Below are 22654 nucleotides of genomic sequence, written 5' to 3'. Positions count from 1 at the left end.
ATTTTTGGGCGTAAAAAAAAAATAAACTTTTTCATATCAGAGTTTTTGCGCACATATCAGCGTCAAAATCTGATTTTATTTTAAGGAAAGAATGACTCCCTATATGTACGAAGCTAAGCATTTTTTGTATAGTATAGACTCTAGAGATGCGGCAGTTTATAATTTTATAGTATATTTAAGTGTATAAATATTAGTATTGTGCTAAGCAATTATTGAACATGAATCAAGACGATTCGTGTACGCTAATTGAGTTTTATTAAAATACTTGTTTTGATTTATTTGATCAAATAACAATGGTAGGCTCCAAATCTAGACTAAGGCTTGTTTGAAAATATTTTTTTAAATAACTGAAAAAAAAAAATTAGATATGTGTTTCTTGCATGAAACATTTAAAAGTGTTTTTACTAAGAATTAGTTTAAAAAACATTGTCACCAGAAACGGGCTCCAAATCTAGACTAAGGCTTGTTTGAAAATATTTTTTTAAATAACTGAAAAAAAAGAAAATTAGATATGTGTTTCTTGCATGAAACATTTAAAAGTGTTTTTACTAAGAATTAGTTTAAAAAACATTGTCACCAGAAACGCTTTCAATCATTTTAAAAGTACTCCCAACAAGTTCTTAATCAGTTGGCTATAAAAGTGATTTCTCCTCCCCATGGTGTGGACCATTGTGATTCAGTTGTATCAAAACTAAAATAACAATGGTGGGATTGTCGATACTGATAGCAACACTCCCACACCAACAAACAAACAAAAAAATACCAAAACCACAACTTTGGAATTCAGTAGAACGAAGAAATACTTAATTTAATATCTCTCCATTTACGAGCATAGTTCGGTTTCATATTAAAAATTAAAATCCAATGTTTTATCTATCAACAATTAATAATCGTTCATGTATATCTTTTTATGTTATTCAATAACAATTAATTATTCGCATGTGTTCGTGAATACGTAGGAATTTTCCGAATTTGTCGTGACCTAAACGATACGTGGCCAATTGGGCATGACAAAAACATGTCTAGGATGCTAAAAGTATATTCCATGTTCGAAATATTATACGTCTATTTCATAAGCCCACACAATTGAGTTGAGATTTGATCGATTGGATAATGACAGAGGCCCATACAAACGCATCGTCTTGTGGTCATATGCATAGCAGGTACCAGTAGCATTCATAGAAACTTTATGTTTCAATGTTTCATCCAACATCTTGAGCTACGTGCAGAGACAACTTTGGGTCCGGGGATATGGGGGACTGACAGCATTTGTAACTGGGGGAGAATAAATGGAACCGGATTCCCCGTCAAACCTAAAGGAACTGAGCTTAAAGATCAAATGATTCGGGTTATTAAAATTTGATCTAACGGTTACAATTATTATAACTTTTAAAAGAGCCCCCTGTTTGTAACCGTTGGATCAAATTTCAATAGCTCAGACCATTTGATCATTGGGCTCAATTCCTTTGGATCCAGAAGGGATCCGGTTCCAGAATAAATTGTCTCAACCTTCGACGTAAGGACAAGGATCGTAGTATAGCTCGTTAATGCACATCATAAGCTGACACATACATAATTGAGACTAATAAAAGATAAAAAAAAAAAAAAGGGTAAATCTTAGTTTACTACCCTCATGTTTCGTGGTTTTCAACTTTTAGTACATCAAATTTTTTTCGTTCTAGAATCATACCTAAAGTGTAGACAATCTCATACATCTGTTAGTTAAATTGTTAAGTCTTCCGTTAATTGATGACGTGGCGCCTATGTGGACAATGACTAGACGTCACAGGTCATTAAAGGGTCCAAGTGGAAATTAAAAATTAAAAAATAAATTATTAAAAAAAAAAAAAAAAAAAAAAACCAGCCTTCCCTGAATCCCACCCGTGCCCACCCTCCCACCCCTTTCATTTTCTCCAGTTATCTCAATCTCTGATTCGTCCTATGAGCTCGATTCATGAGGAGGAAGACGATGGCGGCGTACAGATGGAAGTACTTCGAGGAGAACGAAGACTGTCCCGAAAAACCTCGAGCTATGGCGTCACAGAAATGAGAGGCCCCCATTACTCCCTCTTGAGCCAAAACGTCCTCCAGGTACTTCCCAAAATTTCATCTTTCTTTTCCCTTGGATTCATTTCATCATAATTTTTTGCTTTTGGGTTTTTCACAAAATGTTGTTCTGCTATGGAAATTTCAAAATTTTGGATTGCCCCCATTCAGAATTTCAAACTTTTGCTTTTCTTTCCAGATTTTAGGACTTGGGTTTTTTAATTTGTGGAAAAGTTGATGTGGGTTTTATCATAATTTGTTGTAATTACCACCCCCAACATTCTTCCTCTCGCACCACTCCTACCCGGACTCCCGCCACTCCTCCCCTCGCTCCCACAACTCTTTCTCTCTCCCCATTCCAAAAGGGGCCAAATTTTCAACAAAATCCAAAAGGTTCAAACTTCAATAGTATCTGGCTGCAAGATTGGTGATGTAAACAACAGAGGGAGTGTTCTCCTGAAAGAGCTGAACCGTGGCGAGCTCATCGGATTGCAGCTTCCTTGGCGGAGTGACGACGAAAGCAGAGGCCGGATCCACATCGGCAAAAACGGAAAATGGCATTGTCTCCAGGGGGGCTTGGGGACGGGTCGGCTGTGGACCGCCAACGACGAGGGTTGGGGTGCAAGAAAAGGAGGAGGAAGCAGAGGGTGGGGGTTAAGAGAGGAATGGTGGAGGAGTTGCGGGTTGCAGAAGAGAGATGGAAGGGAGGGAGGGGTATGAGGAAGGTAGGAGACCGCCCCCCGGGGGGGTGGGGTGGGGGAATTTTTTTTTTTTTTTATTATTATTATTTATTTTTCAAGTGGCCCCTATTGACACGGGGCGCTCAATTATTATCTACATGAACGTTAGTTAATGGAAGACTTAACAGTTTGACTAACAGATGTATGAGATTGTCCTAAAATTTATTCTGGGATAAAAAAAACTTGATGTACTGAATGTTAAAAACCATAAAACATGAGAGTAGTAAACTGAGATTTATCCAAAAAAATATACGCAGACATGTAAAACCACAATTTGTCTATAGGGAGCACAACAAGGAGCCAAGTATTTTTCCAAATTGAATTAAGTGTATGTTTGAAAGTGCTAATTGAAAGGTTAAAAGTGTTTTTTAACAACCGAAACATCATAATATCTTGATTAAATAATATACTATCGTGATTAAGTTTCACTCTATATAGCATTATTGAATCTGTAATATTGCGGGACGGAAGTCATATTCAATTTCCATGTAAGTTATCGCGCGGAAAGTGCTTTTGACTAAAGTGAGCTGTCAATGGGAAAGGCATGAGGAGGAGGAGCCATCTTCAATTATACATTTGGCATCCTCATCATGAATCACATGATCTTGCCAGTTTTGCAGCCGATGGAACATGTTGATGGATTATACAATTAACAATGCAACTTTTTATATTTTAATTTTTCTTCTTCTTCTTCTTCTTCATTTTTTTTTTTTTTTTTTTTTTTTTTGGAGTTGAACAATATTGTTGTTAAGTTAGAAATTAGTTTGCTACTGATAGAGTTCGAACCTCTGCGGTCATGCAAGGGTATCAGTCCTCCCCACCACTATGGTAGAGGACCACCTGCCTTCTTATTTTTATATACGGGATAGTTGGAATAGGTAGAATAGTGATATGATATGGGGTCCTACAAACAAATCCTTCTAACTGACTTGTAAGTTGTACCTACAATTCTTAGTGGAAAAGGGACTGTTAGCCTTCTGAGATTTTCACCATGGGTTCGCCTCCAGACTTTCAAGGCATGTTTTCTTATTAAGAATCCGCACGCAAGGTATGTGTATCATTCTCATTCTTAAACCTGAACAAACACAGAATGTAAAAGTAGGTCTCACATTGAAATTCAGTATGTCATGACTCGTACTTGAACAACTAGGTACGAGATGAGATCACCAGGGGAGTTGTTTATGACTTGAACAACAAGTATCATTCTCATTCATGACTTCTCCGATTCACGCTTCAAGGAGCACTGGGAATCTGGATTGGATGAGCTTTGGGATTGAAAATAATGGACGGAAAGTAACACAATTGCAATGGAGATTCAGGCTGGCTAATTAATTTGCAAAAGTACTTTTGATCACACGAGTCGTATAAGAGTCAAGTCAGACAGATTCAGCAACTGGAAAGCATAAAAGATGGATGCCATTTTCAAACCACATGCTCGAAAACAGGTAATGCATAGACGATCAAGAAATAAACAACTCATCAGCATTAGGCATCATCGCTACATCATATGTAGAGCCTACAGATCAGGTATCTGGAACCGCACGTGTAGTTGCAGAAAAAACGTAACTTTTAGCCATAAATGCAAATAATTCTGCAGTGCGGTGAGTAACAATTGAAAGCTAGCCATACTTCATATCATCGTGAGATTTGTGGTAATCATTCATTAACATTGGAACACCACGCTCACAGATTAGAGGGAAATGTATGTGTTTTGTGATAAGGGAATAAGGGTAAGTTGCAGCAAAAATGACGGCAGTCTTTGAAGACAATTAGTTGTTGTATCTAGTTTCTATGAACGAATGTGAATAATAGCGTCCAAACTTCACATATATCACTAGTATGAACTGTGATGCACAATTTAATGATCTCAAATCGTTTAAGATATTCATTTTAACACCAAAAATTAGAGTTGTTATGGCACACATTTCTGATTAAGAGGCGATAAGGAAATAAAAACTGTAAACCTACTCCCAACTTTAGATAAAGCTTTAAAAAGTGCCAATATGAATTACAACGTGTATGACGAACCTCAGTCAAGTTCGTCAGTCTGCTGATTAACTGCATCGACATCCTCATCGTTATTGTTTCCTGTTAAGTGATGAAGCAACACACCAGCTGCAACGCTGACATTTAAGCTCTCCACGGCCAAAAATGATCGGAACTCTTCAGCTGAGCACGCATGATTCCCTTCCACGGTTTCAGTATCATCAACTCCACCAGCAGTAATTTCCATGGGAATATTCCCCGGGATTCTAATCAAATCAGTGCAAGATCTTTCCACCAAAGGTCTCAACCCAGTGCCCTCACTTCCCAGAACAAGAATTGTTGGTACACTAGGTGCAACCTTGTTCAAAGGTATAGCCTTGGCAGAAACAGAACCTCCAAGAACTCGCCAACCATTTTCGGCTGAGGATGTTAGGAACTGCATCATATTCTTGCAGTATCTCAACTCCATCAACTCAAGTGAGCCTGCACTTGCTTTGCTCACAACACCACTCAGTGGAGCTGAATTCTTTGCACATAACACCACCCCAGAAGCTCCAAAGAAGTAAGCAGACCTGATGATTGCTCCCACATTCTGAGGATCCGTAACCTCATCCAAAGCAACCCAAAGAGAGCCCTTACCTTCCTCAACCGAAACGGGGTCCAATTCGTTAATTTTCACCATCTCCAACGGAGAAGCATCTAGAACCAGACCCTGATGAGGTCGATTATCAGTAGCCATATTAAGATCATGCTTGGACACATCCTTTACGTTTAACCCAATCTTGTCAGCCATCATTAAAATTCTCTCAAAGCCCTTCTTGTCCTTCTTCTTCCTATTATTTTTGCTCAAATCCATCCCTTCTTGAACATACAATGCATAAAATTCTCTTCTTCCAGCTGACAAAGCAGCCAAAACTGGACCAACGCCATAAACACTTTGGCCAATCATCCTAGGCACGGACGATTCAGTAGCCTCTTTCCATGTCTTCTTACCCCAATCTTCCTGCCTATTCCACCTTCGAAACTCAGGTCTCTCACGTCCAGGTTTTACATCTTCCATTCCACTGAACTTGTTTTGAATACGATCCCACCTTGGATCATCAACAGCCTCCATTTCTTCTTCTTGTTCATCTCCTTCTTCTTCAACATCTCCTTCTGTATCAGCTTTCTCAAATCTTCTGTCCCTCCCTCGGTAATCACTCTGATGATCCTTTACCACACTTCCCCTTCCGGTTCTACTTTCTCTACCCCATTGCTCCCATGTACCACTTTTCCTAACATAACTTTTTGCTGTATCGGCTTCATCCAATCTTTTGTCCCTCCCACGGTGATCACTCTGACGATCCTTTACCGAAGTTCCCCTTTCAGTTCTACCTTCTCTACTCCCATACTGCAATGGACCACTTTTCCTAACGTAATTTTTTCTTGACACATCCCAAGAAGCATGGCCAGTTTTCGAATTTGTTTCTTCCTCTAACCTATTTCCCGATTTTCCCCAAGACGACTCACTACTATCTCCATCTAATCTCTTTGCCGCTTCTCCCCAAGAACCATTATCACTAACTTCCTCTAACCTCTTAGCAGATTGCTCCCAAGACGAAACAGATGTCTTCGCCGTAGTTCCCTTCTCCAACCCTTTTGCTCCCCTAGCTTTTGCTGCCGGCAACCACGGGAGTCTTTTCCTAGCTCTACCCCCACCAATCCCTCCATCAACTCCCTGACCCGAGCAACTCGAAAAACCTCTACCTCTTACAAAACACCAACTCTGTGCACCACTTGTAATCCTAAACCCATCAGAAACACTTCTGGGTTTTGCAACAACCCCAGTTTCCAGAAACTCACAATACGAACCGGTTGAAAAACGAACCAAATGTGACAACCCACAATTTTTTTCACCAAACCCGCATGTTGGTTTTGTGAGTTTGATCGACCTAAGGTTTATTGGGGGTTTTGGATGAGATCCGATTTGTAAAGATTGAAACTTTGAGGTGTGAAAAGATTCGGGCCTCGAACAAACCCTAATTGCCAAGGGAAATGCTTGGCCTTTTGCTAAATTCGCATACATTGTATTCTCTATTTTCAAAAATTCAGAAAACTCGATCCGAAAACATAAAAGGGGATGCAGAGAAAGAGCAAAAACCTGATTCAAAAACGATTTCTGAAGAGTGTCGAAGGCTTTTGGTTCACTGTGAAGCTTCTCCGCACTTCAAACGACTTCGTATCGCTGAACGGTTCCAGCCACCACCATGAAGCTTTGCTGAAGAGTGAGGATGGCGGGGAGGTTAAACGGCAGCCTTGGAAGATAAGATACTTTAAGCTGTCAAACGACGTCGTAGCCCTAGAACCTACGAGTGAACCCGACCCATGGATTTTGATGGACTATAATGCCCCTTAACCCGTTATTTTTTACCTTTTTTCTCTTGGTTTTGTTATGTTTGTTTACTTAATTCATTGGGAGAGAAATAAATCAAATAATACTTAATTTTGTTAATTTGTTGGGAGTAATATATATATATTTTTTTTTATGAAGCAAAAAGCAAAAAAATAATTTGCAAATGAAAAAAATGGAAACATAGGGCCAAATGAGTCATTGTGTAGCAGATTTGACATTTTCTTGCACCCGTAACCAAAACCCGACCGAGCCAAACGACCCGCGATATTTCACAAGGATATTTCCGTCAAAACGGCCAAACAAACACCTAGAACTATAGGGAAAACAGGCCCTCTTAATTCGATCTCTCTCGACTTCTCCGTTCTCCAAACAAAAACCTTGGAAGGCTCGAAGCAGAGAAAAACCCTCTCCTCCCACCACCGCCTTTAGACACAATCATGGGAACTCCAGAAACATCCCGGGAACCGTGCCCCGACCGCATCCTCGACGACATAGGCGGCGCCTTCGGCATGGGCGCTGTCGGCGGTTCCGCCTTCCACTTCATCAAGGGCGTCTACAACTCCCCCGCCGGCGCCCGGTTCATCGGCGGCTCCCAGGCCGTCCGGATGAACGCGCCGCGCGTCGGCGGAAGCTTCGCCGTCTGGGGGGGCCTGTTCTCCGCCTTCGACTGCACCATGGTCTACGCCCGCCAGAAGGAGGACCCCTGGAACTCCATCATCGCGGGCGCCGCCACCGGTGGCTTCCTCCAGATGCGACAGGGGCTTGGCGCCTCGGCCCGATCGGCCGCCTTCGGTGGCGTTCTTTTGGCGCTGATTGAAGGAGCTGGGATCATGCTTAATAAGTTTATGAGCCAGCAGCAGCAGATGCCGGTTGTGATTGAAGAGCCGGCGAATATGGCCGGTATGCCTGGGCTTCCTCCGATGGGCCGGGATCCGAGTCAGCCTGGCCCACCAGAGATGGCAACGTCCGTCAGCAGCGGATCTGAGGCGAACTCGAGCTCAGGATCGTGGTTTGGAGGGTGGTTCGAAAAGGGGAAGGAGTCTGAGGCCAAGAGCAGCGGAAGCGCGACGAAGATTTTGGAGAGTTTCGATGCACCGCCAGTGCCGACCTTCGAGTTTAAGTGATTGATTATGGTAAGGATTAAGGAGGAGGGGTTTTCGTAGAAGGCTGATGATTAGATTGTATTTAGGGAGAAGGGGGGGGGGGGTTTGGTATTGAACTGCGCGATTTGAGAAAGTTAAGGTTTTTATTTCTAATTTTCGCCGAAACGATAGGTTTATGTTGTGCTCTGTCTTTTACTAGGTTTTTTGGAATAACCAAGAAATTATAGCTTGTATTATAATGCTTTTCCAATTCAAATTTCATGTCTTGCTTGAATCGTTGTTCCATGCTTTTGATCTGCAAAAGAATGTTTTGTAATAATTTCGTGGATTAGGAGCGCTAAGAGTTTGCATACTTTGGATTGTTTTCACCTAATTCTCGTGGACAATGTGATAATTTTGTTGTGACTTGGTTTAGCATTTGCATGCTGGCCTTGGTGCTTGTCTGCTTGATCATCACGTTTTCTGTATTTCTCGTGTTCATGCATTGAGACTGGACTATTTTACACAAATTTGTCCTGGTTATATGGATATAGAAAGTTTTGGGAACCAGTTGTTGCGTTGAGGCTCGTAAGGTTCACAAAGAGTAGATGTGAATAGCATCATTCAAATTTAACTTAGGGTATTTGTAACTGCATGACGTTCTTGTTTATGCTTGTAAAGATTGAAGTGATCACATATGCAGAGAAGAAAATCCCCTTCCTTTGAGAACTAAGCCAGATAGTTTATGTTTCGTTGTTCCAAGCATTAGTGTTATTCTGTAATCTAAGCCAGTGGCATATTAGTCCTGTCCTTTATGCCCCGAATGGAAGGTTGCTGAATGTATTCGTTGTACTCTATGACCGTGCAAATATTTGGAATAGAACAATGCTGAATTGGTATGCATTGTAGTCCGTGATTGTATTTGGAATAGAATGTTGCTGAATTGGTAATGCGTTGTAGTCTATGGTTGTGCAAATATTTGGAGTTCTGCTCAAACTTGTATTTTTTCCCCATGGCATTGCCAGTTGCCGATGCATGTTTCATTGGACAATGCTATGATTAGGGCGGTCTATGATTCTTTAATTTTGGTCTTGGATTAATTGGTGGTTCTGTCTTTTCATTCTTTCAGTGGATGAACAGCCCAAGACTGCTATGGATATTTCATTTTTGCTTTGAGGCGCTTGAGGAGCAGTACATAGTAGAGACACGAAGCTCGCCACAACCATAACGTCGAAAGAAGTTGGGAAAACTCAAACAGTTAGGTGTTCCTGTGTTAGAATTAAGGATCATTGTTATACCCTGGCCGGTGTACTAGTTTCGAATAATTATTCGCCTGTTATGTTTCAGGGATTGTACGTTATACTCTGGCTGGAAAACTAGTTCCTTAATTAAGACGAATGTTAATTTCATGTTTCCATTAATGTGAAATTACTTATCCTTAATACAAACTCGAATGCGAATGACTTGGTTTCGGAACAGGTTGTATGGTGTGGTACGTTCATCTTTGTCTTCTGCTCAAATTTTTATTTTGGTACATTAATCGTTTTGTTTCATATCCGTCCACAAGTCCGGCCTCGACGTGGGTATTTTCCTTGACGCGATCAAAGTCGGCGCTGCCGGGTCGAGGTCACTGGATTTGTACGGCGGCCAGATTCTGAAGAGGGATTTTGAGCCGGGATTCTATGTGAGCCACTTCGTGAAGGATTTGGGCATTTGCTTAAAGGAGTGCCAGAAGGTGGGACTTGCTCTGCCCGGATTAGCCCTGGCTCAGCAGCTGTACTGAAGGCTCACGGCGAGGGCAATTTGTGATTTCAGGCGCTTATTGTGGCGGTGGAGCGGTTGAATAATGTGTCACTTGAATCTGCTCCTGCAAAATAATGACTCTGCAAATGCATGTAGTATGAAATGTTGACGTGGATTAAAAAATTAATATATTATGTTGATGTGGCTTAACCATGATCTCGAGCTCCTAAAAAATTAATATAAAATGTTGATGAGGTCATGACTCTGCAAATGCATACAGTATGAAATGTTTCTTCGATTTTGTGTCGAAATTTTGGTTTTTTATTTCTTGCTCAGTTGCTTTAATGCTTATAGTATGAAATGGTTCTCTCATACCAAATTAAGCAATTGCGTGTCTTTAGATATATGCTTGGTAATTCTGCAGACGTGGGTGACTGTTGGGAAAATAGTTAATTATTTTTGTTTGGGTTTTAGACCCAATTCTTTAGAATTAGGTTTTCATTTCCTTGCTTATTAAGATTGAATCTGCTCCTACAAAATAATGACTTTGGACATCAAAATTTCCACATGTCTCTCTCCAATACATTCAACCGTGTAGAGTTTACCTTTATAAAATATAGCATCAATATACCTGGTCTTAAGAGTGCTGCAACTCCAACGTTTTTACCCCCCTTTAAAGAAAGCAATCTTTGATTTCTCGTTTATTTAGAATGCTACAACCACAAAATTGTCTCGATCCAAATTGGGAACAGCGGACAAGAAAACTTTTATCTTTGTGTTATCGTTTTTTCTCAACAGAAAGCTGCCCAAGCGAGGGAAGGGAGGGAGAGAAACGACTTCAAACTCGGGCCGCCAACGCTGCGTTGAGTTGTTATGGTCTTTTGCAACAGACCACCACTCCTTGCAAACTGCAGCAACATAAACTTGGTCGAGGGGTTCCAACACCTTATTCAGAATAAAAAAGACAACCTCTTGAGGAAGGCTTGCCCAGTCTGCATAATCAAACAGGTAACTAGTCTGCTCGAGGTCAATGTACCAGCCATGTGGATTAAAACAGAATGAAATATAAATGAATTTACGAAAAGAAAAAAAACCAGAGAAAACCAAAAAACAAGAGAATAATGCTTTAATGCATTGTACTCGAGTCACAAGGCAGATTGTTTAACGAAAGAGTTTCTTGGGGAACAAGGAAAGTTAAATCCCAGGGGAATATGAAAGCAAAAGATGGTCTATAACTGTTACTTGTAACCTAAGATTTAATCCTAGGCGTACGAAATCCTAATCTCATGGGATTCTGTTTGAACCACTATCTGAATGATTTGAAGGTAAAATTTTGGTTTCTTCCATATTGACTGTTACACAGTCCCGTTCTATAATCAGAGAATGCTGTAATTGGTGGTTGCATAAGAAGTACCTTTTTACATACACAACTTACATCAAAACCTTGGAGAACTAGATATTGCTGAGGTGGTCACTTCCCGTTTTACATACACAACATCAAAACCACAGTCTAGTTATATTTCTCTTCATTGATAAGCGAGACGTCTCAAATTCGACTTGCATGAAAACAAGGATGTATAATATTAATATTGAGTTCAATTTTAGTTCCGGCTAACCCATTGTGTGGCTTAGCCTAATCCCCTTTCCCCTTATGCTTCTAGGCAACACAGCCTTTGACATAATGAATGAAAACGTGTAAAAACTGAAATAAGATAAACATGAAAACAAAGAAGTAACGCATTTGATACTACAAATTATTGAGAGACGTGAAACAGGTGAAACATAAAGTACATAAACTATAAAAAAGAATAGAATACTTAATCACTCCTTGATCTAAATTTATAATTAATCCTTGCAATTAAGATAGACTGGAAGCTTGATTAGATATCAGAGTCCCTCAACAGGTGGGGTTAACCAAAGTATGTATGGCTTCCAACGGTTTTTTTTATAGTTATATTCCAGAATGGTCTCTTTCTCGTCTAAGTTGAAGATACCCATATCAAACGGTACTTCTGAATATCGACGAAAGGGCCCTGCTGCAAAATTTAATACAGCATCCGCATAGTATATGGAGTTGCGCTGACACCCAGGAAAATCTGAAGCTAAAACAGATACCGATGTCTGGTTGTCACCAACGAACAAAACTTCGTCACCGATACTCGTTACCTCAACCGCCTCCGCCATCAATTGTCCCCCATCAATACTGAAAGCCAACTCGTAAACCCTAAACATCACTCCGGCCGGCGGCCGCTTGTTATTGCCAGGAATCCTACCACTTTCTGGACGCCAACGTTTCTGAATATAGAACAGGTTTCCTATGGTTGATTCCACAAGATATCCGAAACGAGAAAATCTTGGCGTTTCAATTACAAGGCGTGCCGTTGGTTTTTGCCACGAATGGGCCTTTTTAGCAAAGATGCTTTGGATATTGAACACTGACACACGAACTGTACTTCCACTACATTCAACTGCGTAGAGATCCCCTTTGCAAAAGATAGCATCGATAAACCTGTACGGCCCAAACGTGTAAGTCCAATCCTTTTGTCCCCCTTTAAAGAAAGCAATCCTGTTTTTCCCATACATGGAGAATGCTACAACCACATAATTGTCTCGATTCAAGTTGGGAACTGCGGACAAGATAACCTTTATGTTTTTGACTTTTTGCGGCGCAAAACCACCAGCATTCAAGGGAGGGAGAGAAACGCTCTCAAATTTTCTGAAAGGGTTGAGGAGAGTAATATGGCATTGAGGACGATGTTCTACTTGGGCCAACCAACCATGACCACAGCCAAAAAAGAACCTCTTGGTCTTCGTCCTACTAATAAGACTAGGCAACGACAGTTGAACATTCTCGTAGGTTTTTCCTTCCGAAACGCCATACAATACTCCTCTCATCTTTGTTCGGCTATGAATGTTACGACTCTTTCCTTTGGAGTTTTCAGGGAACAGTAGCATGGGAGGAAGCACCCTATGCCAACGCTGCGTTGAGTTGTTATAGAGTTTAGCGATAGACTGCCATCCCTTGCAAACGCCGGCAACACGAACATGATCCACGTATTCCGACAGCTTATTCAGAATCACAAAGAGAACATCTAGAGGAACGCTTGCCCATCCTAAATGATCAGATGGGCAACTAGTACTGGTTGAAGTCATGGTACTGGCCATATTGGTGAAACAGTAGAAAAGATATGGCAATTTATGCAAAGAAAAAACGAGAGAGAACAAGGACTACCTGAAAAACAAGATAAGAGTGATTTAATGGGTTTTGGTCCTGTTGCGAGGCATAATTAAACAAAGAGTTTCTTGGGGAACAAGGAAACTCAAATCCTTAGGGGAATGAGAAAGCTAAAAATTCTCTCTAGGTGTGACATTTTACCTAAACTTTTATTCACATATATATGATCACAATCATATCTCACATGAAATTCTAATCTCATGGGGTTCTATGCGTGAACCACTTTGTGAAGGATTTGAGTGTTTGTTGAAGGAATGTTGGCAATTAGCTATTTATTACGGGAAAGAAAAATTTTGCACTCCCTTTTTAGATCCTCTGTCTTGACATTTATATAGTTCCGTTCTAATATGGTGATGAAGAATGCTTTAATCGGTTATAACGTGTAAGGATTGCGACTAGTGTATTTTGACGTGCAGAGTTTAAAACAAAGAAGTTACTTGTTAGCACAATCTGAGTTACTAAACATGCATGTTGGCATAATCTGAACCATTGAATGAGTTTTAAGGAATAAGATTAAAAACCTAGTATAGTCTGGGACCCGTAACCCTATTCCCTTCGGGGAATACTTTTGCTCACCCCCTAAATTGGGGGGTGATACTCAAACCCCTTATGGTGTTAGCACAGAGTCCTCCACGTCCATAACTTCATCATAATTTGTATAATTATCCTCTGTATATTGCTACCTTATCTTGAAGATTTATAATTACGTTAGGATTTGTATTGGGAGTCATTCTATCCCTTGAGGATTCTCTGTACACTTGTATATTTATACTTGATAATAAGCAATGAAAAGCTTGCGACTTCCATCAATATTTTTGCTTGTGTTTACCGTGTTCTTTCTCTGAATATATAATTTCTACAGTGGGGGTTGATGCTCAAAACCACCCCCCCCCCCCCAAAAAAAAAAACAACTGATTGTCATTTTAAATTTTGAGATTCGTGTCTTAATGCACTCCTTGTCTTCCCTATAAACCACAGAATGTCTAGGCTATAATTTGGTATTCAACACGTCTTTCAAGGTAGTTGACTCTGAGATATTTTCACTTTGCAAGCAAAGAGTAATACCGCTTGTAAAGAGAAACGCCACTAGTACTAAAAGACCATAGTACTAGTGGTGTCTGTTATATTGTTGAGAAGAAGCGATTTTCCGTCCTTGGGTTTTTCATCATTCTTCTTATCAATACTCTTTGTGTTTTGGATTGTGGTTATGTGTTTTTTCCCTAAACTGAGTACACTTAAACAGAAAATAGTTGTCTATCAATGGTAAAATTCAAGGATTGGAATCAAGGGCTTAGCCTTCAAAATTGAAGCGTTTGTGTTTGTTTCGTTATCGTTTTTGCAGAACTTTTTGTTTACAAAGCATAGAATTTTAGACTAGACAATGAGTTGCAGTGTTGCACCAAAGCGAAGTATATACGATAAAACATGTTCGTAAAGTAGATTGAGTTATATTGATTTCCAAACTATACATTTACGTATCAAAATCACAAAAAAGTAAAATAAAAAAATAAAACAGAGAAATAATAAAGGAAACAAATTTTATCTGGATGTTACTTGTTACATAAGCTTTCAGCCATGGCCATCTTCCTAAACTTCATCCTTGCAGTGTATACTTCTTTCCTGTGAATGCTTGCAACTTTGGCTTTTCGGCCTTCTGAGACTGCTCTTGGCTGCTCTTCTGTGGGACAAATTTTGGGGTTTCATTCGTGGGATGGTTGGCACTTAAACCATTTGTACCAAACACAAGCTTTCCATTAGGTCGATGCGCTGATGCAGAAGTTGATAACATAGAGCCCTTGGTTCCAGTCTCACTCTCCAGTTGGTTCTGCTTGAGAATGCCGGGAGAGGAAACCGGTGCAACTGGTTGGTCCAATGCCGGTTTTCCATCCAATCTTCTTACTGAACCAGTAAAGGGGCTGAATTTCAGAATCTTCTCAGGTGGTTCTTCTTCCTTTTCGGCTTCTCTTGGTCTCTTCTTAGACTGAATAGATGGCACTGCTGGCTTTTGAGGCTCCACATAATCAAGGGGAGGGGCAAAATCAACCTCGCAGTTGGTATCAATTATACAGATTGCTGGGGAAGGCTTTGTTTCGATTACGTCAATGTAGTACTCCTTATTGTTATAAGGAACCATGATAATGTCACCAGTGGCTAAACACGAGTATCTCCTCAAAGCAGTCTCCAAAACAGCTTTCAGGTCTGATATGTCAAGAAAATTCATGGTGTGAGGCTGCAACTTCATGTATGTTCCCTTCACAAGGCTGTTGTTTTTCACCCGAACAATATCGCCTTCTTGTAAAAGCAGCTTCTTCATCATCCAGTATGGTAAATACATTTGGCCCTCGTCAGCGACAAATTCCGACACCCCACAGTGAGCGATTCGTCCAGAATCACCAGGATTGCTGAGTTCAAACAACATGGGGTAATCGACCTGTAAATTTGACACTAGGCGGTCGAGGGCTGAGGGCGGCATTACGATTTTATCACCCCTTTCGAGATGTTCCTTGTTGATGAAGGAAACAGGATAACAACGGTAAAGCTGCTCAAAGGAATTAAAATTACTGCCAGGTTCTTCATAAATTCTGCCATAGAATTCGGAATCACTGACATGGTCTTCAGAAAGATTGCTGCTATGGTCTTCAGAAGAACTGCTATCATCTGCAGAGGATTCACTGACATAGTCTTCATCAGATGAATCGCTGCTATAATACTCTTCATTGGATGAATCACTGATGCAGTCTTCGGAAACCATATTTACTGCGTCCAAGAAGTTACTGATGTATCGTCTCCTTGTGCTTGTAATGGAGAGGTAATTCCGAGTTTCTTGCAACCCAACGAACTGAGACTCTAAACAGTGAGTGCAAAGAATGTGGCTTTCTCAGATACTACTTGATGACATGTGTGAAACCAAAGCGGCCTCCCTTGTATTTATACACAATTCAAAACCAAATCCTATAAGGATAAGGAAACCGTAATCTCACTGGGTTGGGTCTCAAATCAGCGGAGATGAGCCATGAGAGTTTGTTTCGTAGTTTTGGTATGTAGGAAATTAGTGGTCCGGACTCCGAACTCTAGAAGTTATCCTCTACGTCTTCACAATTTGAAGCCCCGTCATTTGTTAATTGGTGATGATGGGGTGCTTAATGGGTACCCGTTACCAATCCGATAGATAGATTTGCCATCTCATCATATTACCCAAAACAAACCAGGATTTGCATTAAGTAATTATTTTATAATTATTATAATATAAAACAAGTTGTATACGGTAAAAGAAATCCTCTAAGGATAAGGAAATCAGGAATCAGGAAATACTGCGAGAATCCGAACTCTGGCCAAAGGTTCGGATACTTTGATGCTATCAGAATTCCGGTAGCTAAAAACAACATAGGAAATTATAATCACCAAGTCCCAACCGAACCACATAACTTAAAACAATATTCCAAACATTTGATTACTAGGAGTATTAACTATTAACTAGATCTAAAAACTTAAGAAACCATCCCCGAATATCAAGAGCCCTGTAATCAACTTCCTTAATGCACTGCAGCAGACTCCCTTGCTTGGAAAGAATTCGTCCTCGAATTCAAGTTGCGGGTCGAAAAGAAGCCCAGGTGTCTTAGGTTACACAAAATTTGTTTCATGACCCTTTTCATTTGAAATTGGCATTGTCTACTACAAACAAAAAGATATTTGAAATATTTGCTTGTTATTGGATTGCAAAATTCTTGTCTTATTTGGTCTTGCCACCCAAAAATTCTTCTCACCAGATTTCATCTCACTAACAAGATCAATTAGATTCTCGGGCAACTTCAAACTAAAGGCATAAACTCCAATAACAATGGCTCTCTCATATTCAATTTCACTTTGAAGAACTTTACCAATAACACAAACAAAGTTGACAGAATCTTCATCGACCTCATCAAGAATTCAAAATCTCTTTCTTTGCGTCCTCACAAACAACTGGCAATTTGTTTTCTTCAACTCCACAAAATTCATCGATCCCAAACTGTTCAGTTTGCTTACTAGAACAAATTTCGCAATTGTCTTCAAGGAAACAATTGAATATTGGTGGTAGATTACATTTAAAGAATATGACACACCAAAATAACCACCACAACTTGAACTCAAAAGTCAGCCTCATCACTTGAGTTTCCTGAGCTTAACTCTCAAATCAACATTTTGTCGCTCAAGTTGCATGGTTAGGAGTTCGACTTGTTGTCGATCTCTTGAATTTCATCGTCTCTCTCATTTTTGTGATTTTCCTGCACATGGTCACCACACCTTCCTCTACCATTCCTTGCTGCCATTTAGATAAATGGTGTGGAAGCTACCCAAAGAGCATAGCGAAGTTCTGATGACCAAATGATGCGGGGAGGAAAACAAAGAGATGTTTATTGAAATCTCAAGCACAACTATGACCCAAGGAACATATAGAGAACTAGTATCTGTTAGACATAAATTCATTCAAAATTTATGATCCCTTTCTTTCTTAACAATTGTAGCCTTTTAATAGGCTTAGCAATAACACAGTTCAATACTAACACAACTTCCTAGTCTACTACAACATAGGAAATAATAATCACCAGGTCAAAACCAACCACATAATTAAAATAATATTCCAATGAGTGAGTGTTTCCTTCTTAAAAAAAATCAAGCGTTTGACATGATTGTGTGAGTGAATCCACGATTAACAATGTCGAGCGACCTCCATTGTCTTTGGTTGAGTAATGTTATTTATCCCCTTGTCCTCGAAACCCTTGGGTGTTCCTTGCATTAAGTGGCATCATAGTGGGGTTTTTCAGATTTTTATGCGAAATCCTTGTGGAGGTTGCGCACATCATCGATGTTGGTCATCAAAACTAAGTCAGTTCTGGTGACTTATATTTAGACTGTTTCATATTACTGAGAAGCTTTGGTAGTTTTGTTTTCAGCGCAATAAACGACGTGTCAAATGGAGTTTTGTGTGAACAAGTACCAGCACAACACCACAAAGCGGTAGTGCTGTGCGGAATCTGGTCAGTTTTATTTTGGACTAAATTTCCAGTTCAGTAAGTACTATTCAACCTTGAAGTCATATATCATTTAAAATCTCTTCTAGTATAGTTCCATATCTCCAAGTGGTTCTTCAATCTGTTATTTCTACAATACAATATCCTCATTTTGCTAAAACATGTCGTTGTTGTCTAGGTATTTACTATAAACTGAAGTAGACAACATGGTTACTTTGGATTTTTCAGGTGACAACTTCCTAAATCTTGATCTTCCAAAGTTTGATCTTTGTCCAAGTGGTTCTTGTGAATTGTTGTGATATATGTTTTGAGGTTGAAGAATATTCGAGCATGGAGTTTGGCACGAAAATGGAACATATTGAGTGCATTGATGAAGTCGATAATCTTGCCAATTGGGATTCCACCCCAATCTTTGGGGTTTACGATAGTGATGAGGATATTACTGCAATGGTTGAAGGTCTTCATGTACAACTTCATAAAGAGGTAAAAGCTTTGCAGTTGTATGACGATTATGTTTAGGAAGATTTTGTTGCTCGGGACATCAAAAGAAAACCTTCGGAGAATAAAGTTGCTCCATTTGCGTCTGAGTCTGTATTATCCTTCCAAGACTACTCATCTCAGAAAATCAGTTGGAAATCACATGTGCATGATTTGAAGTCAATTTCTAGGTTACCTGCTTTGGGAATAACGTGGAAGTGCAGTTTAATTGAATGTTTTGTGGGTTTGAAAACTTTTAACAACTTTGAATCTCCTTTTGATGTGGCTGTTGTAGAAAGATTTGAAACGTCATCCAAAAGAACGAGGAAAAAAATCAAAGAAAACTTGAGGACAAGTTTTTTTTTTTAATTTTTAATTTATTTATTTTTATTATAGAAAAGGAGTATGACGCAGTGCACGATAATACATATAGCTCCTATATTAAATTGGATTGTTTGTGGCTTCTCAATTTTCAAAGTTATGTTTTTTAGGTGCCTAGTAACTATAATCTTAGTATTAAGTATTTATTCTACCAATATATATTGTAATCTCTCTATTTAAAGAACTTCACATGTCTGTTTAAGGCGGACTTGATTGAATGAAAATATATTTTGCTTTGTTTAATTGAAGTGAGCCAGTGTTTCTTCTTTCTAAAATTAAGTGTTTGCTTAGTCGTGTGAGTGAATCCGCAATTAGCAACATCGAGCGAACTTCGTTGTCCCTGATTGAGTGATTCCCAGATTATTTATCGCGGTCTCCTTGAGACCCTTGGGTTTTCCTGCAGATGGCACATGTTTATATCAATGAAATGTTGGTGGATATCATTTTTCTTAGGGTTTTTATCACAAATAGTCCCTAAAATTGAAAATCGATAAATGTAGTACTTGAAATTGTGTGTCGCAAATCAATGTAGTCATTTCGTCGTAATTCCGTCATATATATGGATCCCATAAATTTAATTAAATATTATTATATGAATTAAAAATATTTAAATAATAAAAACAATTGTTATTTTTTATAATTAAAATCTTAAAAAATAAAAAAAGGAAGGAGATAATTGAACACTGTTCATCATCTTCTTCCCTTCCCACCCTCCCACTACAGCCCGCACTCCACCCCCTCCCTCTCTCCCATGAAGTTGTGGGTATCTTTGGAGTGCTGCCGTCGGACTTGCCGCCGTCGTAAGGGAAGGCGGTAGCAGACTGTTCAAGCTCTCCAAGATCTGCAAAACGTGTTTGGTTCCGGTCACTGTCGTCTTCCCTGTTTTTCCACACCGCAGAAGAAAACAGAGCAACTGGGTTATTTTATACTGCTGAAAATCTGTACACTTCCATAAATTTCAAGACTTTCATGTTTTTTTTACCACAACCCAATTCTCATACGCCTTAAACCAAAAACCCAGAAGAAGAAAAAAATATAAACAGGAAACAAATGAGAGAATGAGAGAGAGACCTGAAATAGAAGGACAACTGGGTTTGTTGAAGCTGCTTTGGAGCTCTCCATTTTTTTATTGATTGGGTGGTGATTCTTCTTTTTTTAATTACAAAAAAAAATATATTTTTATTCATATAATAATATTTAATTAAATTTGTGGAATTCATTTACGTGTCACATCAGCATTTAATAGAATTTTTAACGAAATTATGACAGAATAACCATATTGATTTTCGACAGCCATTTTCAAAGATTACAATGATCAATTTTTAATTTCGTAAACAATTTTGATTTGATGGGCCAATTTCAAAGATCAGATAAAAAAACCCTTTTTCTTATTCTTTGTGTAGAATTTGACTTTTTTTTTTTTTTATTCCACTTTGCTGTCTATATCAATGAAATCCAGACGTGCTGTTTTTGTCATTCCTAGTCATAAATTTCTGATGGAAATATGGGATCAAAATTCTAACTTTTAGGTCAAATCTTCCACAAGAAAATAGTTATATTTCATATCTGAAGTCTTCATTCAACAATGACGTTCGTTCACACTTCAGAATTGAGATCCCAGGAAACTTCACTGCCGTATGTCCTTGCCTTTCACGTACGTCATGTTTGGCAAATGGACCAGGGGCCAAGGGGAGTTCAATTTATACAAACCGTAGATTTACCCCTTGAACTTTCACCTAGTTTTCGATTTCTTCCATGAACTTTTCAATTGGAAAATTAAGAACTCAAACTAATTTTTTTAGCCGATTTGCCCGTACCTAAGTAAGACCATGTGCACAACATATGAGGGTAGTTAAGTCATTTCACTCTTAAAAATGATTAAAAACTGAAAATAAATAAAAAAACAAAAATTTCCCTCTATTTTTCCTACTAATTCCTATCATCAATTTTATTTTTCCCTGTCATTCCAATGCATGAGAAATGACATATGGTGTTATTGTCTTCATAAATAGCTAAGTTAGTCTTTTTCTTGAAGCATGTACTACCATTTTTATTTTCTCTAACAAATTAATAATTTAACAAATGCTCATAGTGTTATTGTCTTCAAAGCAGTGCATTAATATAAGAAACACATTCATAATACTCATAAAAAAATGCTCAAGATGATTACATACTTTTCATAATGTCATAATAATCTCAATACAATTCCACAAAATGATCCTTAAGAAGTTGGAAAACATAAGAGATTTTACCATCCATAAGGTATAAAACCCATAAAATCTCGATTACAAAATATGGGCATTCCACCTAACCAAACACAAGCAAAATAAGGTTTTAGTTCTCAAAACAACAGCACAAACATTCTGCTCGAAACGCACATGACACGTGGAGATCAACTACACTTTCCATGGCCTTCCTTATTTGGTTGGAATCTTGTACCTAAATCTATTTTCATTTTTGATGGCTGAGTAAAGTTGAGGGTGTTATGTTTTCCAACTTCTTAAGGATCATTTTGTGGAATTGTGTTGGGATTATTATGACATTATGAAAAGTATGTAATTATCTTGAGCATTTTTTTATGAGTATTATGAACATGTTTCTTATATTAATTCACTGATTTAGAGACAATAACACCATGAGCATTTGTCAAATTATTAATTTGTTAGAGAAAATAAAAATGGTAGTACATGCTTCAAGAAAAAGACTAACTTAGCTACTTATGAAGACAATAACATCATGTCATTTCTCATGCATAGGAATGACAGGGAAAAATAAAATTGAGGATAAGAATTAGCGGGAAAAAATAGAGGGAAAGTTTTGTTTTTTTATTTATTTTCAATTTTTTAATCATTTTTAAGAGTAAAATGACTTAACTACCCTCACATGTTATGCACATTATCTTACTTAACAGAAATATAGATGGAATATATGAAAAACTAATGGTAGGGGGCAAATTGGCTAAAAAAATTAGTTTTGAATCCTTAATTTTCCAATAGAAAAGTTCAGAAGGGAAATCGAAAACTAGGTAAAAATTCAAGAGATAAATCGACAATTTACTCATTTATACAAATACAATTTCTTGCCGTCTAAAACTTTGGCAAATTGCAAGCATGTGGTTTTTGTTCGTCTTGTCCATCGTTGGTCTAATACCATGTATAATAGTCAACTTGTTGGGCTTCTTATCTTCGTATCTCATATCCCTGGACTGTAAAACTAAAGCCTAATTTTTTTTTTTTTTTCTTGTCGAACAACTAAAACCTAATTCAGGAATTAAAATATTCGGCTCCTTAACTTATACGGAAGAATTCTTCCTCCTTACACACAAATTACAGTTTGATATGTGCACATAGACTTTTCTCTTTGTGGTTTTAATGAGTTTTTTTATATAATATGTCATTTATCTTTACAGACAAATTGCAGTTTGACATGTGATCATAAACTTTTTTTTTAATGATTTTAATGAGTTCTTTTTATAAAATAGCAATAGGTGCTGCTTAAGAGAATATTAACTTACGTGTCAATAAAATAGTAATAGCTTTTGGAAAGATCTAAGCAAGTGTAAA

At 38.5% G+C, this 22654-nt stretch overlaps 3 protein-coding genes and 1 pseudogene across 3 annotated transcripts; 1 reads left to right on the top strand and 3 right to left on the bottom strand.

Moving 5' to 3' along the window:
• Positions 1-4643: 4643 nt before the first annotated feature.
• Positions 4644-7089, bottom strand: LOC137748212 (uncharacterized). Its single transcript, XM_068488329.2, has one exon. It carries the CDS (start codon positions 6835-6837, stop codon positions 4816-4818), a length of 2022 nt encoding a protein of 673 aa, XP_068344430.2. The 5' UTR covers positions 6838-7089; the 3' UTR covers positions 4644-4815.
• Positions 7090-7435: 346 nt separating this feature from the next.
• LOC137738618 (mitochondrial import inner membrane translocase subunit TIM17-2) lies at positions 7436-9722 on the top strand. Its single transcript, XM_068478106.2, has 2 exons — positions 7436-8297; positions 9376-9722. The coding sequence occupies exon 1, from the start codon at positions 7602-7604 to the stop codon at positions 8286-8288; it is 687 nt and encodes a 228-aa protein (XP_068334207.2). The 5' UTR covers positions 7436-7601; the 3' UTR covers positions 8289-8297; positions 9376-9722.
• Positions 9723-11851: 2129 nt separating this feature from the next.
• Positions 11852-13154, bottom strand: LOC148690842 (F-box protein At2g26160-like). The gene has a single exon (XM_088685020.1). The coding sequence runs from the start codon at positions 13152-13154 to the stop codon at positions 11877-11879; it is 1278 nt and encodes a 425-aa protein (XP_088541146.1). The 3' UTR covers positions 11852-11876.
• A 1664-nt stretch (positions 13155-14818) lies between these two features.
• Positions 14819-15712, bottom strand: LOC137729635 (ubiquitin fusion degradation protein 1 B pseudogene; annotated as a pseudogene).
• Positions 15713-22654: the final 6942 nt, after the last annotated feature.

This window comes from Pyrus communis, chromosome 15 (assembly GCF_041283825.1).
Source record: "Pyrus communis isolate YQ-2024b chromosome 15, ASM4128382v1, whole genome shotgun sequence".
NCBI classification, from domain to species: Eukaryota; Viridiplantae; Streptophyta; class Magnoliopsida; order Rosales; family Rosaceae; genus Pyrus; species Pyrus communis.
The sequence above is the reverse complement of the archived record's forward strand: the minus strand, read 5'-3'. Positions and strand labels throughout refer to the sequence as shown.